Source organism: Larus michahellis, chromosome Z (assembly GCF_964199755.1).
Source record: "Larus michahellis chromosome Z, bLarMic1.1, whole genome shotgun sequence".
In the NCBI taxonomy this organism is placed as follows: Eukaryota; Metazoa; Chordata; class Aves; order Charadriiformes; family Laridae; genus Larus; species Larus michahellis.
This window is the reverse complement of record NC_133930.1, coordinates 11,270,858-11,286,571: the sequence shown is the minus strand read 5'-3', so window position 1 is coordinate 11,286,571 and position 15,714 is coordinate 11,270,858. Positions and strand designations below refer to the sequence as shown.

The 15,714-nt window shown below is 63.5% G+C and overlaps 1 protein-coding gene across 2 annotated transcripts; it reads right to left on the bottom strand.

The window, feature by feature from the left end:
• Positions 1–1,826: 1,826 nt before the first annotated feature.
• On the bottom strand, positions 1,827–12,751 carry PHF24 (PHD finger protein 24). 2 transcript variants are annotated; one of them, XM_074570488.1, is made up of 8 exons: positions 12,359–12,751; positions 6,970–7,415; positions 5,852–6,037; positions 5,371–5,449; positions 5,067–5,269; positions 4,180–4,346; positions 3,849–3,950; positions 1,827–3,740 (listed from the first exon to the last, which is right to left on the bottom strand). In XM_074570488.1, the coding sequence occupies exons 2-8, from the start codon at positions 7,336–7,338 to the stop codon at positions 3,644–3,646; spliced, it is 1,203 nt and encodes a 400-aa protein (XP_074426589.1). In that variant the 5' UTR covers positions 7,339–7,415; positions 12,359–12,751; the 3' UTR covers positions 1,827–3,643. The 2 variants fall into 2 exon arrangements, with proteins under 2 accessions (XP_074426589.1, XP_074426588.1); XM_074570487.1 differs by having other exon boundaries at positions 6,970–7,342; positions 12,359–12,726.
• Positions 12,752–15,714: the final 2,963 nt, after the last annotated feature.

The following is a 15,714-nucleotide window of genomic DNA, read 5'->3' as shown; positions in this document are numbered from 1 at the left end:
TTCAATGGCATTCCGGGAGAGGTTTGCACCAGCATTCAGGGGAGATTTGCACCAGCGTTCGGGTGGTGAGGAGGTTTGCGCCAACATGCACGGATAGGTTTGCACCAGCATTTAGGAGAGCAGTTTGCAGGCTGTGGAGGCTTTGTGAAGACAGGGTGGCATTGCCCCTGTGGTCACCAGCCTCAGAGGAGCAGCTGACAGCTAAGAGATGCCACGGCACCACTTTGTCCATTCCCCCACTGCATCCTCCCACTTCTGCCCAGACCTCGAGGCTGCCTGTGCAGAGGCACAGCTGGCTGGGGCATGCTCTGCCCTGCTCAGTGACCGCTGGCTGGGGACCTGCAGCTGCAGCAGAGCATGCATGCCAGGCCACTGGCACAGCAGTGGTGACAGCACAGCCCTGCGGGACGCAGGCCAGCCCAGCCACCTGTGGCCGTCCTTAGCCAGCTCCCCAGGGACACCAGCCGACTGCGGGGCCTGGCAAGGGTGGCCAGGCTGCTGCAGGGGGTGGCAGGGGAGGATGGGGCTGCGAAAGCCGCCTGTGCCTTGCCCCCAGGGGAAGGGCTGGGTGTAGAGTGGGGCTGGATTGGGGTCCGTGGGGTTCTGCCTTCACAGCTTGGATCCTGTGGAGTGCTCAGAGTGAGGGATCTGAGCTGGTAGCAGGTGCTTCACCCCCAGGGTCCCTAGACCTGTGCTCTGCCCCAGCTCGCCCTCCAGCTCTGGCAGCCGGAGCAATAACTCAGTAATTAACAGCATCTCCCCAGGCGAGGGCTTCCCTGGGGCTTCCCTCCACGGGCAGAGCACAAGGCATCACCCACACGTGGCATCCCAGCTTCAGGCACAAACCACTGCCAGCCCCTCCTCCCTCTGGGTGCCCATCTTCTTCCTCGAGGCGGTGAGTTCCTTTCCTGAGAGCTTTTACAGCTAGTCTAGCTCCCAGGGCCTGAAACGCTCACTGCTCTCCAGGCTGGATTTTCTCCAGGGAGCCAGCTGGACACCACTGCTGTGGTCTGGATGCAATGGCAACCCCTCTGACTTGGGAACCACAGCCCTGGGAAGGGGCTGCAATATCCAAGTCCAGCTTTTAGCGACAAGCTCTGTGTCCCTGCAGACCCTACAGATGCTGCCAGGGCAGCGTCCCCCTCCTAATTCCCCCCCAGATCCACTTCTCGAGCCCCATTCCCCACCCTGCTGCAGCGCAGGCACTGTTTAAGGAAAGTCCCCCCAGGTAGGTGACCCCCCTTTGCTGGCACTGTGGCTCCCACAGACTACATGGCACCAGCAAGAGATGCAGCTTTCCCTGGGTGCTCTGTGGATGTGGATAGAACTGGAGGAGCCTCCAGCCATGGGGGCCACTCTCCAAACACCTCCTCCGGAGGACCCTTGATGTCTGCACAGGGTTATTTTGGATTTTCCGGCACTGCTGCAAACGGCCTGTTCCCAGCATCCCGCCTTCCCCTGTGCCCAGTGCTCTGTTCTCTGTTCGCAGCCTCCAGTGCCTTTGCAGGCAAGGAGCACCCTCATCCCAGTGGATGCACATCCCTCCCGCTGCAGGGGCCAGGGCTGTTGTGGGGCCAGCTGGGCGCTCTCCCCACTGTCTATTCTCCTGGTAAGACGTGGGGCATCCCGAGTTTGCAGGGTCCTGGGTGCACCCCCTGGCTTACCCCTGTCACTGTTGCAGGGCACTTTGGGGACACAAAGCCAAGCCTGTCCGGTGGGATAAGTACCTGAGGCCTGGGGAGGATGTTGAGCACAACAGGCAGCTGTGGGTTCCCCAGAAATCCCTGGGGAGAAGCCCGAAGCCCCGTAAGCGTGCCGGCAGGAGGCTAGTTGGACACAGCTGTTTAATGGACACTTCTCAGTACAGAGCGGGTGTTGCGACCCATGCACCCACAGCCGCCTCCCCGCCATGGCCATGGCTTTGGCCCCATATCGGACCTGGCATCCGAAATATCCCCATTGGCCAAGCGCGCCAGGGCGGTAGAGGAAGATGTCACGGCATGGGCATGCTTCCCAAACTTGCAGCGGGGAGAGTCCCTGGAGGAGGGACCTGTGCCCTATCTGGGGCAGGGAAGCTGAGCGGGATGGTGCCCCCATCGCATCAGGGGGTGGAGGTGAAGGAGCAACCGGGCTGCCGCAGGCAGGACCCCAGTCTGTGCATGGCTGAGCCAGGGCATGCCAGGCGGGGAGAGGCTGATGGCAGCACGGGGAGGGGGTCAGAGGGGCAGGGGGCATCTGCTGGGACTTTCTTGGACCTGGACATCCCCCCGACTGGCATGCATGGGTTGAGGTTTCCAGGGGTCCCTGCTCCTTCACCAGTGGGCTCAGCGCATCCATCCACCTTAGGGCTGCTGGACATAAAGCCTGCCCAGCGAGTGCCTCATCCCTCAGCTGGCACCCCGGGGGGCTCTGGGGTGTGCCTCCTCTTCCTCCTTGCCCCGAGCACTGGTGCACCCAGCGGGGTGGGGATGCCTGCTTGCTGTGCTGGGGAGAGAGCAGGAGTGAACAGGGCTGGTGTGGGACTGGAATGCTGTGTAGGGGGGAAGCATCCCATGGGACCAAGGGGACACAAGGGGACAAGGGATGCAGGGCAGCACTCCTGCGCATCCGAGCTTGCCCTCCCACCCCCTTGTGCTTTCTGTTCCCAGTGCTCCTTCCCACACTGTCACTGTTGGTGAGATTTGGTTAAGTGGTTTGTCCCAGCAGGGTAGGGTTGAGCTGTGCTGGGCAACGCTCTCCCAGACATGGCCACAAGCTGTGGGTGTGAGGATGGACCTACCAGGCTCTGGCCCTTGTTGGAGCTGGGCAGGGATGTGGAAGAGGCTAAGTTTGGGCCAGCCACATCCTCCCCACGAGGATTCACCATGCTGATGAACTGAGACAGCGCTTGCTGCAGACCCCCCAGGTGCTGCTGCCAGCAGTGCACAGGGGCTCAGCAGGATGCTGGGGGTGGTTGGGATGCTGGGGGTGGTTGGGATGCTGGACTGGTTGGGATGCTGGGGGTTGTTGGGATGCTGGGGGTAGCTGGGATGCTGGGGTGGTTGGGATGCTGGGAGTGGTTGGGATGTACGTGGTGGTTGGGATGCCGGGGGTGGTTGGGATGCCGGGGGTGGTTGGGATGCTGGGGGTGGTTGGGATGCTGGATTGATTGGGATGCTGGGGGTGGTTGGGATGCTGGATTGATTGGGATGCCGGGGGTGGTTGGGATGCAGGTAGTGGTTGAGATGCTGGGATGCTCGGGATGCTGGGGGTGGTTGGGATGCTGGGGGTGGTTGGGACGCTGGGATGCTCGGGATGCAGGTAGTGGTTGGGATGCGGGTAGTGTTTGGGATGCTGGGGGTGGTTGGGATGCTGGGGGGCCCACGGCTGCCCCCATTGCCTGCCCCGGGCTCCTCTCTCACCCCATAACAACCACCCAGACCCGGCTCCAGGACCGGAGCAAGCCCCGCTTCTCCTTGGGGGCAAACTCCACTCTGACTGGGGGTCCCTGGGGACGGGTCCTGGCTGGCTCTGGATACTGTGGGGCTGGGGGACAGTTAGGGCAACTGGTTCCAGGCCCCCCACACCCCATGGCATCCCTGTTGGGGTCTGCGGGTCCCGGTGGCGGGGGAGGCCTCACCGCCCAAGCTGGCGGTGCCGGGGGCTAGGCGGGGGGCTGCAGGTGGAGGGCCGCGCTGTTGGGGCGGGCGGCCAGGATGTAGGCGACGTTCTCCCGCAGGAAGCCGGGCCAGTCGATGGTCCTGGAGGGCAAACATGGGCTCACCAGCCGCCAAGACTCTGCTGCTCACCCCCGATGTCTCCTCCAACATCGGGGGGGTACTCCCCCCCGCAACCACCCCCTGCCTCACCTGGTTTCCTCCTGCTCCATGGCCAGTGGGGTCTTTTCCTGGCTCTTGCCACTGCTGCTGCTGGCGGGGCTGCTCTCCGACATGGGCCCTACATGGCTGATGCTGTGGGGAGGAGGAGAAGGAGGAGGAGTGCAACTTCTTCGTCCAACCCCTCCTTGCACCCCAAATAGCAGCAATGGGGACCAGGGCAGGGCTGCGGGGCTACAGAGGGGGAGGTGGCGGGAAGGGGGGGCAAACATTTGCACGCCGAGTGCCTTTGGTGGGTGCTGGGGTGGTGGTGGTAGCCGTGGCAGGGATGTCACCCCCCGCCCCAGAGCGGGTGTCCCCGTACCTGACATTGCAGGATGGCGTCTCCTTTTGGTGCTTGCGGAACCAGGTGTGCCGGGCCCGGCGGCACTCACCCTCCCCGATGAAGCCATCACTGTCCTGGTCCAGGGCCAGGAAGGCCGCCCGTGCCCGCTCACGCTCCTTGGCCGTCAGCAACCGCAGCAGGGCGTTCTGGAGGGGCAGAGAGAGGAAGGGCAGAGAGCGCTCACCCCACGGGAATACACCCCCGTTCCCGTGCCCACTGGGGGAATCCTGGCTTGGTTGCCACGGCCATGGGTGCTGGCCATAGAAGCCAGCTCTGTGTGCTGTGGCCATGGCTGCTGGCCGTAAGGGCCATCCTTAGGTGCTACGGCCATGACTGCTGGTCATGGGAGCTGGCCTTGTGTGCCATGGCTGTGGGTCTCTGGCTGTGGGTGCCGCCTGTGGGGTCTGGCCCTGGGCACCATGGATATAGGTAATGGCTGTGGTAGCTGACTATGGTCGCTGTGGCCATGGGTGCTGGTCATGGAAGCCAGCCCCAGGTGCCATGGCTGTGAATGCTGGTCACGGGAGCTGGCCCTGGGTACTGTGCATATGGGTGCCATGGCTGTGGTAGCCAGCTGTGGGCACTGCAGCCATGGGTGCCAGTCATGGGAGCCGGCCTCAGATGCTGTGGCCGAGGGAGCTGACAACAGATGCTGCATCCATGGGTGGTGGCCGTGGATGCCAGCCCCAGGTGCTGTGGCTGTGGTTGCTGGCCATGGAAGCTGTCCCTGGGTGCCACAGCCATGGATGCCAGCCATGGGAGCCAGCCCTGGGTGACATGTCGGGTGCCAGCTGTGGGAGCTGGCTTTAGGTGCTGTGGCCATGGGTGGTGGCCATGTGAACCAGCCCCGGGTGCTGCAGCTGTACCTGCGGCCGTAGTTTCTGCAGCAGCTGGATGGACTCGTGGGAGAGGAAGTCATGCCACTCGATGTGCCCCTTCTTGTCGGGGTCCAGGGCGGAGAACTGCAGGGCTGCCTGCTCCTCCTGCACCTCGGCCATGGGCCGCTCAAACTGCTGCTTGTGCACCAGGTGCTTGTAATGCAGGAAGTCGTCCAGGGTCAAGCAGGTCTCTGCGGGGACACATTGGCTGTGTGGAAACTGGGGAGAGGGGATCCACCTCCCCAACCGCCTCCCTCAACCATCTGTGACCCGCCGCGGGGAGTGTCCGCACCTGGAATGATCTTGCAGTGCTGCAGGGTCTCCATCAGGCTGTACATCTCTTCCTCCGTCAGCAGGAGATTGAGGTTGTCCTGGGGTGGGGGGCAGAGAGGAGCCATGGGGCAAAGGCAGGGGATGATGTGAGCACCCGTCCGTGCTGCGGCACAGGTGTGGGCACGCGGAGAGGGACGGTGTGGTGTGTCATCCCTGAGCTTTGGATGCCATTTCAGCTCCACCATGGTGTCACATCCCCCGCCAAGGTGCTGGGGGTCTGGCTACTGGAGTGGGGTGGTGGCAAAGGGACGCTGTCCCCTCCCCTCCTGTGGCTCCCCATCAGGCCAAGGTGGGCGGCAGGAGCTGGGGAGCAGCAGGTCCCCCACTGCCACGGATCAGGGTGCAACATGGGACCCTGCTCATGTCTGCATGCGACATGGCTCCCCAGGGAGCACCCACCGCCCAGCAGAAGCCTGGTGTCCCCCACCCCAGGTACTCACACAGTAGTAGCAGCTCCAGCCTGTCTCGGTGTGCGCTGTCTCCGTCACCTCCACGGCGCTGTCGTTCTGCAGGTAGCCCATGCGGCGCAGGCAGCCGTCGTGGTACACCCGGCTGCAGACGCGGCAGGGAAAGAGGCTCTCAGCCGTCCACACCTCGCAGATCTCGCACATCTCATCGTTGAGGACCTGGGGAGAGACAGGCAGCTGCTCAGAAGGGCAGCACGGGCAGGGGTCTGGCTTCTCAAGTTGGGGGTTAGGGTGGTGCTTCACAGGTGGGGATGGATGTTGGGGGGTAGAGGGGATGGGAGGGTGGGATTGCATGGGCCTGGAACAAGGAATAGGTGGGTGGTAGGATCGCAGGGGGCATGGCTGGTGGGGTTAGAGGAGGGTGGATGGCTTTGTGGGGATGAATGGAGGGTGTATGAGTCCAGCTGTGGGGCTGTGGGGTTGCGGGTTCCCTGGGGTGCAGTGTGGTAGGTGTGGATGGCTGTGCTATGGGGTTGTAGGTTGGCTGGTCTTTGGGGTTGTAGTGTGGGTGGGTGGAAGTGCTGGTCTGTGGGTTGGCTGGTTGTAGGCGTGGACGGATAAGGCGTAAGGCTGTGGGTGGGGTGGTCTGTAGGCTTGTCGGGGTGGGTGGATGGACGGGTTGGGTCACGGGTGAGGATGGGTGGGCCATAGGATTGCAGGCATGGGCAGATAAGCTGTTGGTTTGTGGGTGGGCTGGGCTGTAAGGGTCGCAGGTGTGGATGGACAGGTCGTGTTGTGGGCTGTCTGCCTGTAGGCTGACAAGCATGTATATCGGGTGATCCTTCTCTCTCCCCCAAAGCTGGAGCTGTCTGTGCCCAGCAGTGACCTGTCCTCTCCAAGACACCCTGGGGTCCCCCCAGGGCACATCTGACCAGTCGCACCCTCCTCCCCACTTGGCATCTCCAGCTGCTCAGCCCGACCCCTGGCCCCCTGCCCCATTGAGCCGCCTCCGTGGGGCTTTGCCATGCCTGGGGAGGCTGTCACTGCCCAGTGGGCGCCAGCAATGCTTGCACATCCCCTGGGCTCTCCCCTACACATCTCCAGCCCCGTCCCCACCCCTCCATCCCCATCCCCGTGCTCCAGCCGCTCGCCTGCTCCCGCTGCTCCAGGCTGATGTCTGGGGGCTCGTCATCGTGCAGCTCACGCTTGGGCCGGATGAAGGCGGGTGGTGTGAACCTGTTGGCTCGGTCAAACTCCTCCGGCTCCACTCCCCGGCCATCCCGCAGCCGCTCCCAGGCTGCCTTGCTGGCGCTGCCCTCCTCCGGCTGGGAAGGTCCTGCCGACGCCTCCTCCTCGCCCTCCTGCACCGCCTGCTCCAGCGTCCCCCGGCGTGTGCCCCCCGCCTCTGCCCGCCGCCGTGTCGATGGCTGCTCCCGCAGCCCGTCCTTAAAGGCTGACACGGCCAAGCTGACCTTCTGCACCTTCTCCACCGTCTGACGCCTGGACATCAGCACCCCCATGGCTCTGCAGGGGCGAGGAAGGTCTCAGTGCTAAGTCCTCGGGGGGGCAATGACGATTCCCACTGCTGCACTGGTCCCTGGCCCCAAAAGATGTGCGGGTGGCTGTCCCCCATCTTCATGGGGAGCAGCCTGGGGCAGGGAAAAATGGGGGCTCCTAGGCAATTGGGCCCTGGGGTCATGTGTAGTGGCCACGGGGAGATGGACCTGAAGCCACATGGAGATCTGGCCATGGAGGGTCTGAGTGTTGATGGGGGAGCAGGACTGCAAGCAGGGAGTGGGTTTGGGGGGCATCTTGCCTCCCCCGTCCTTGCTCTTTAGGCTCTGGCTTAATAAACACATCCAAGCCCTTCCCACACCAGACCAGTAAATCCCAGAGGGATTGGGACCAGCTGTAACCCTGCCCCTTGTGTCCATCCCATTCTGCCGTGGAGAAAGCTGCTTTGGCCAGCCAAGGGCGAAAGGTGTCATCCCAGCAGCTCTGCCCAGGGCTGAGGCATAGCGGAGCTGGTGCTGGGTCTCTCACCTTCCCTAAATTTCAGCTCACCCCCCCAATCTCTCTCATGCTCACACGCTCATGTGTGTGTGTATGCTGCTGCCCCGATCGCTGGGCATCCTGCATCCTGCCAGGAGCCACGCGGTGAGGCTGGGACAGCCGGGTGGGGGTGGGGGGGGCTGCGAGGGTGCAGGAGGGGAGGGGAGCAGTGAGTGGGTCTGGGGCGTGTGGGTCCCAAGACGGGGGTTTAGGTGCAGGACCGAGGGAAGGTCATCTTAGAGTAAAACGGGGAGGGCAACAGCAGCGGCAGCAGCAGGTTGGGCTCTGTCTCAATGAAGGTTGGCTGAAGCTGGGGAGAAGCAGGATTTGGTCTCCAGCGGCGTGGGGTACAGACCCGGCAGGGTCCTGTGCCCAGCTTAGGTGGCTCTATGGAAGATGCTGTGGCCAAGAGGAGCTCCCAGCCGGTGCCCAGCAGGCAGCACTCGCTGTCTGTACGAGCTTGGGGGGGACATTGGAGCAGCCATCTCCCTCCCCGCCATCCTCGGCAGGGAAGTCCCCAGGTAGCGGGGATAATTAGCCGCACGCGTGCAAACGCCAGGATCTGGCGGCTGCGGGAGGACACGGCGCTGCGGGCACTGCTGTGGCAGGGAGCCTGGGCAGGGTAATTACAGCTGCCCTACATCAGCGGCGCCCAGCAGAGCGTCCCCTCGCTCGGCCCCACACCCGCGCGTGCCCGGCTCCACCGTCTCGCCCTGTGACCCTCATCGGCGTGGGGCAAACCCCAACGCCGCCGCGCCAGCACGCACATGCATGTGATCTCCCAGCCTCCCCCCCCGCCACCGCCACCTTCCCAGCACGGCGGGACCATCTGCGCGCACGTTCCCACGCGCGCAGCTGGGTGTGCGATGCACGTGGGCCCCATCCCGTGCACGGGGGTTCGTGTGGATGGGGATTTGCAAAGGTGGGAGCCGGGAAGAGCTGGAGGTACGTGTCCAAGGCCACAGCAACAGCATCCCTGCGTCTGTGCTGACTGCCGTGGGGGGGTGGGGGGAAGACACCTGGGTGTCTCTGCCTCCTTGCCCTGCTGTCACCCCCTGCCCTAGCGGCTCAGGATCCCATCGGCTATGGCAGGATCAGCTCTGCTGCAGGTCAGCACTGTGGCTGTGCCTGCACGCCATCGAGCCGGGGGACACCGCAGGGAGATTCCCCACCTTTGTAGGTCCCTGCGTCACTAAGCATGGAGCAGATCCTGGCCTCATCCTGCCCAAGGCTTGGGTAGAAGCGGGGAGGAGCGGGTGCAGAGGCGCTGGGCTCATGGACAAGAGCCAAAAGAGGGGGGAGGGCCCCAGCAGTCGGCACACCAGCCCCCCCCCCCCCCCCAAGTAGCTGCACTGGTGTTCCTGATCTCCGGAGTGCTGGCAGCATCTCCCTGCAGCACCGTGGGGCTCCAGAAGGCCCGTTTCCAGCCACCCCGTGGCACGCTAGGGCAGCCCAGGCAGCAGCGGGGTGGGTGGTGTAAGGGCCTGCTGTAACCTCCCCAAAATGAGGTTCCCTTGCATGTTCACGGTGTGGTTGCATCCCTGCCTTCCACTGCTGCTGGAGGATCCCAGCCCATCTCCCTGTTTTCTGTCCTCTCCCAAGGCCACCTCGAGTGTCTCCTGCCACAGTCGGTGCCACCAGCTGCTGCATGCCAGGAGTCTGGAGGGGATCACTCCTGTCACACCTTGTGTCTGTTCTCAGCCCCCCGGCCTCCCTGTGGCTGCTAGTGCTTCATAGCTGGACTCTGCCTGCACATCCAGGGGCTGAATGGCTTCACCCCAAGCTCTGTCTCCAGACCCCACTGCCTTTCCACAGGCCCCCGTGCTCCTCAGATACCCCAAACCTGCTCCGCACTCTCCAGAATCCTCTTCCCCCATGTCGTGCCGGTCAGGGCTGTGCGGGGTGGGACATCACCCCCACACAGAGCCTGACATGACTAAGGGTCCTGCCAGGCTTGGGGGTCCCTGCTCCCCTGGGGACCCCCAGATGTGGGGATTGAGGACCAGAGTCACCCTCACCCCATAGCAGCCCAGCTACCCAAGCAGTCCCCGGGGAAAAGTGTCTCTGCTGTTATTTGTGGCCCCCTCTGAGGTGCCCAGTGCCCAGGACCTGGTGCCACTGCCCAGCTCACCTTGGCCCGAGGTGCCAGTGCCTCGGCCTTGCTGCTGGGTGCCAACGTGGGGGCTATTTTTAGGTCGCCCCCACGGAGGAGCTAAATCTGGGCATGGGCCGGAGCTGCCTGCAAATGCCCGGCTCTGCCAAGCCCTGCCGGCACCGGGAGCTGCCGCAGAGGGTGGTGGGCACCTTCCCACCTCCTTCCCTTCCCTTGCTGCAACCCCCTGCACCCCTGCCCTGTCCCCTGGGGAGCACCCATTTGCCACACTCTTCTGATGGGGAAATGCTCCCTGCTGCTTCGTCCCCGCAGCAAAACGCTGAGACAGAAAGCACTTCACCCACCTATCACCCATGGATTCATCTTTCCACAGAGCTCTCTGTATGGGGAAACTGAGGCACGGAGGCAAGGCTGGTGCAGTTGGAGTGCGGATCAGCCCACCTTGGAGGGGAGATGGGGGCACTGGTGGGATGGAGCTTGGTGGCCACCATGGAGGCACCCGGGGGGAGGCAGCGGGGCAGAGCATCCTGATGCAAACAGAGCTGCCGGTCCCTGTATGGCTCCAAAATCTCCTCTCTGCCATGGAGAAGGGTTACAGGGTGGCGGGTTTGGCTGTGAGGAGCGGTGGTGGGTGCAGGGCGGCAGGTGACGCGGGGGTGGGTGTGTGGCAGAGCGGCGGGGATGTCGCGGTGGCTGGGAGCGCAGGATGGATGTGTCAGGGCGCAGCGCGGGGTAGATGTGTTTGGGGTGGATGTTTTAGGAGTGGATGTGTTATGGGGTGGATGTGTTCGGGGTGGGTATTTTAGGTGTGGATGCGTTTGGGGTGGATATGTTCGGGGTGGATGTTTTAGGGGTGGATGTTTTTGGGGTGGCTGTGTTATGGGGTGGATGTGCTACAGCATGGCTGGCAGCGTGGGGCGGGTGTTACAGCCTGGGGTGGGGTATGTGGGCTGGGGGTGTCGCGGAGGCTGTGGGCATGGCGCGGGTGGTGGCTTTGGGTGCAGGGCTGTTGGAGTGGGTGTGGGGTTGTGTCTATGGTGGCTGGCGGTGCGTGATGGGTGTGTTTCAGGGGCCGTGGGTGCAGGGTGGGCTGTTGCAGTGCCCGGTTGTGGCATGGGGAGTTTGGGGTGCGGGGCTGTAGGGCTGGCCGTTGCCTCTCTGCTTGCCCCCGGCTCAGCCGTGCTCGCCTGCCCTATGGTGCATCCATGGTGCAAAAGCCCCACCAGCAAAGCGAGGGCCAGCTTGTGCTTGGGGTGGTGCACACCATGAGCAGGGTCCGTGGCACCCTCTGCACCCACCCTCAAGGGGATGCAGCAGGGGTGCGCCACGGGCAGGACCTTCTCCCACACTCCCCACTGGCAGGGAAGGATGCCCCTGGCCCCCACGGGCTCCCTGCAGGCCAGGCCTCCTCCCTGCCCTCACCAGGCTCCTGATGTTTTTACCCCCCGCCAGTGCTGTGCCTTCCTGGGAGCAGCATCAGGGACCAGGGGGCAGAGGAATGGGGTACCAATGGGGAGGACACCCCGGGGACCCCAGGGTCCATGGCAGCCAGGTCCCAGGGTTTGGTCTGAAGGGCACCGAGCAGGACTGGGAGGAGCTGCTGTGGCTCTGACACAGCCCTGCACACCCTGCCTGCCGCCGCATGCCTGGGGCGAGGCGGGCAGCAGGCTTTTCTTGCGGGACTCCACATCACACCTCCTTGAGCTGGTTGGGGGTGCCCAGAGGGGTCCAGCAGCATCCCTTTGTCCCCTCTGCCTGGCAGAGGGCACATGTTGGGACTGTGGCACTGGTGGGGCTGCTGCTGTGAGGTGACCCGGTTGCCACGGGGTGGGGGGTTCGTGGCTGATGGCACCCTCCCCACCCTCTGCAGGGCTGCAGGGGCTCAGCAGGGAGGTCTGGGGTGGTGGCTGGAGCCCCAGCTGTGCTGTGTCCCCATCTTGGGGACACCGAGCTGGTAGCTGCTCTCCCATCCAGATCAGGCTGCCCATCCTGCCGCGCCATGGCAGATTTTATAGGTGTGTCGCACGTTTCCATCTCCCAGAGGGGGATGAAAATGCCGTGACAGCAGAGTCCCTTTCCCTGCAGCAGACGCGGCTCCCACCCAGCTCCCCACTTCTCCTCCTCTTCTCCCTCCCCATCCCCTCTCCCCAGCACCTTCATCAGGACCCCAATGCCTGGGCAGGACCCTCCCACCCCATTCACATCCCCACTCCCAGGCATCCCATCCCAGGAGCACCGGTCACCCTCCCTGGCACCAGGACCCCGGGGGCAGCGGAGGGGAGCCGGGGGGACCCACCCATTGGTGTCGCGACAAGCAGCCAGCCCATGCCGTGCAGCGGGTGAAGCGCCAACGGTGGCAAAAAAAAGCCACTTACCAGGGTCAGGGTCCGTCTGGGGAGCGCGAGCCCTAGAGAGCAGTCCACACGGTGGCCATCCCCGCTGCCTCTGGCCACGACCCCCTCTCCGCCCGCGGGGGCTCACCACATCCCACACCCGGCACGCAAACCCCTGCCGGGGGATGGAGCGGGGAGGCTGGTACCCGGGGAGCCAGAGCCCTGTGCTTGCTGCTGGAGGATGCAGGAGACAGCGAGATGCTGGGAGCGGATGCCTGTGTCTAGCGCACGCACACACACACACACACACACACACACTCGCGCACACACGGGGGATGCAGGGAGCTTGTGACTGGGGCTGAGCAGATGCAGCCTGGTTTGCTGTCCCTGTACCAATTGCTGCCTGAGCTGTGTTAAACAGCTCTCTGAGACACCAAGCATTTTTTTTTTTTTTTCCCTCGAGCGGGCTGACGTTGGCTGGGAGATACCAATAAAAGCTTTCCCTGCGTCTCCTCTGGCCCCGGGGGCTGAACTGCCTTTCTTCAAGACAACCTCAAGGACTACGGAGATGGGGCTGCATCTGCAGAGGAACGAAGGTCTCCCCTGCCCACCCGCAGGGTATTCCCCAGACCCTATGCCCCAGCCACAGGCTACCTGCACATGCTTTAACCCGTTGCTTGCCGCTGGCAGGCAGGCTGTCCTCCTCACGCTGCGGTGCAGCGGGGGCACGGTGACTCCTGGCTACGTGCAGCCCCGTGTGCCCCGGTTCAATGCAGCACGGGGGGTTTCCGTTCTCCTGGTGCCCAGGACTGGATATCACCTGGGTGCACACCACAGGGCCACTGCAGAGGGGCTGGGGGCTCATCGAGGGCACGAGGGAGGTGATGGGGCAGGAGGGAGGATGCTGGGCTGGAGAGGAGGGCACAACCCTAATGCAGCACTTCTGAAGGTGGGATGTCTGCCCCATGTGTGTCCCCAGCTGCCGCACACTGGCGTGGTGGAGATGGTCCCTCAGCCCCCTGGCACCCTCCTGGGATAGGGAACCACTGGCTGAGGGGTTGTGCTTTCCCTTCAAGAGCTGACAGCTGTACCTGGGGATGATTTAAGGCATAAAAGCTTCCGAGCCCTCCTAGGAACAGCTTCCCACCAGGCCTGGGATCGGTGCTGAAGGTTAGAGCAGAGAGCCCTGGGCAGTGGGGGGTGGCCGCAGGGCTGTCCTGCCCCTCGGGCAGGTGAGGTGCAGCAGGTCCTCTCCTGGCTAGGGGACAGGGGTGCTCTGCCCAGCCCCTCTGTGATTTTCCTGCTCCTGGGATGCTCCTGACGGGGAACCTTGAATCCCAACATGACATCCTGGCCATGCCAGCCCCCATGACCTCCGTGGGACAGAGCCTGTCTGGCTCCGTGCAGACCCACCACCGCACAGAGGGGAGGAGGTGTGTGCGTGCGTGCAGAGATGTGTGTGTCTGCAGAGGTGCTCAGGAGGCCCTTGGTAGAGCAGCGAGTGGCAGGACGGGGGATGCCACCTTTCCCTTGCAGAGACTGTGGAGAGCATGGGGTGGGAACCACGGGGTGAAGGGCCATTCGACGACTGAAGCTTTCTGGCTCCGGGGAGATGAGCAGCACCATCCCTGAGGTCTTTCTCCACCTCTGAACAAGCCTCCGCTGAACCCTGTGCAGTGTCCCATGCAGTGCCCTGCTTCACCAGCAGCAAGTGGCTGGGGCAGGACAGCCTTGAGGATGCTCCCAGCACCATATTCGGGGAAGGTTTGCTCCAGCCTGTGCCACACACTGGTGCCAGGCTGGTCCCTGACCCCTCACTACTGCTTCTCACCCCGTGCCAGCCCTCCCTAGACCTGTGGGATTCCACACTGGTCTCACAATACTGATAGCTCCATTACAGACCCTTCCCACTCCCGCATGTCTCAGCTGAGACCATCTGCAGCTCATGTCACCCACAGGCAGAGCCAGGGGCTGGGAAAGGCAGCGTCTGGGCTCTGTGTGGACACCTGAGCCAGTCCACAGCTCCCTTCCCCGCCGGTGGAGACGTGCAAAGCCAGGCTGCAGGCAGGATTTATCTGCTTTCTGCTTGTGGCTGTCAGGTCCTGTCTTCCTTCACTCCATCAGCTGCGGGAGCCTTGCAGGGAGCCTCCAGTTGCTCTGCCCTGGCCTGGGGTGCCTCTCTGTGCTTCATCCTTCTCCAGGGATGCTTCCCTTTAGGGTGAATCACATTTTGCATTATTTGGCCTGGGGAGCATCCTGAAAAGGTGCCGGAATGCATGTGGGGTGGAGAAAGTAGAGGCCAGCTGTAAATGAGGCCAGAGAAAAAAATCTCCGCAGAAAAACCCTGGCCCCAGAGGACCTGGGAAAGGGGGAAGTCGGTGGAGGAGGAGTGTGCCAGCAGGCTGAGAAAGCTTTAAGTGCCTGCCCCAGCGGGCTCATGGCTGAGTGTGGCGGTTCCTGGAAAAGCAAAGGTGAGGAGAATCCCCAGCCTTGCTCCTGCTCAAGCTGCCGAGGGGTTTGGGGGTCCTGCTGCCTTCTGCCCTGGTCCTCTGCAGTCCCTTCTGTGGCATGGCTGTACCCCTACAGCAAGGCTCTGTGGATGGGGATAGCTGAGCCTGGGGGGATGGCAGCTCCTTGCCAGCCCTTGCAATGTCCCACCGAAGGAGAGCTGCTGCCCAGATCCGCTCCTGCAAGGGGCACCCAGCAGCCTGCACCCTGCGCGCAGAGCACGGGATGCTCTCGCACCCCCCGGGGAGAAGTAAGACGCGGTTCCCTGCCCTGACACCCCTCTCTGAAAAGCCACAGTGGCTGCGATGGCAACAGGCTGGGAAAGCTCTTGGCGGAGCCGGTAGCGCCGGGCTGCTGGAGGAGGGCTGCAGGGGCGGAGGTGAGAGCTGAGCTGCAGCGGGAATGTGCATTTTCGTCAGCTCTCCCCCCCTTCCCTCCAAAATCTCGCATGACGCCCGCGTGTAGGTCACTGGCTGCTGCAGCGACGCGGCGTGTGGGCTCACCATCTGCGGCTGCTTCTGGAGCCCACCGCCTGGGAACGCCACCCCGTGTGCCATCTCGGCTCATCCCAGCTCCCACCCGGCCCCTGTCCCTAAAGCCAACAGCACCCTGCGGGGGGGCCAGGGGTGTGGGCTGCCTGACCAAGGGTTTGCTCTTTGAAGGGGGGAATCTGAACTTTTGGCTCCTGACAAGAAGCAGGAGCGGCAGCGGCCGGGCGCTTGCGCAAGCCAGAGTTGCTGCCAGTCAGCAGGGGGTGATGGAAAAGAGAACTTGTCAAAATAGCAAGATATCTTTTTTCAGGAGATTACAAGTTTGGCTGATGGAGATAATAGTGTTGACGCGCTGCAGGGAGGGTTTGGAGAGGCATCGGCACACCTCACGGCAGCTGG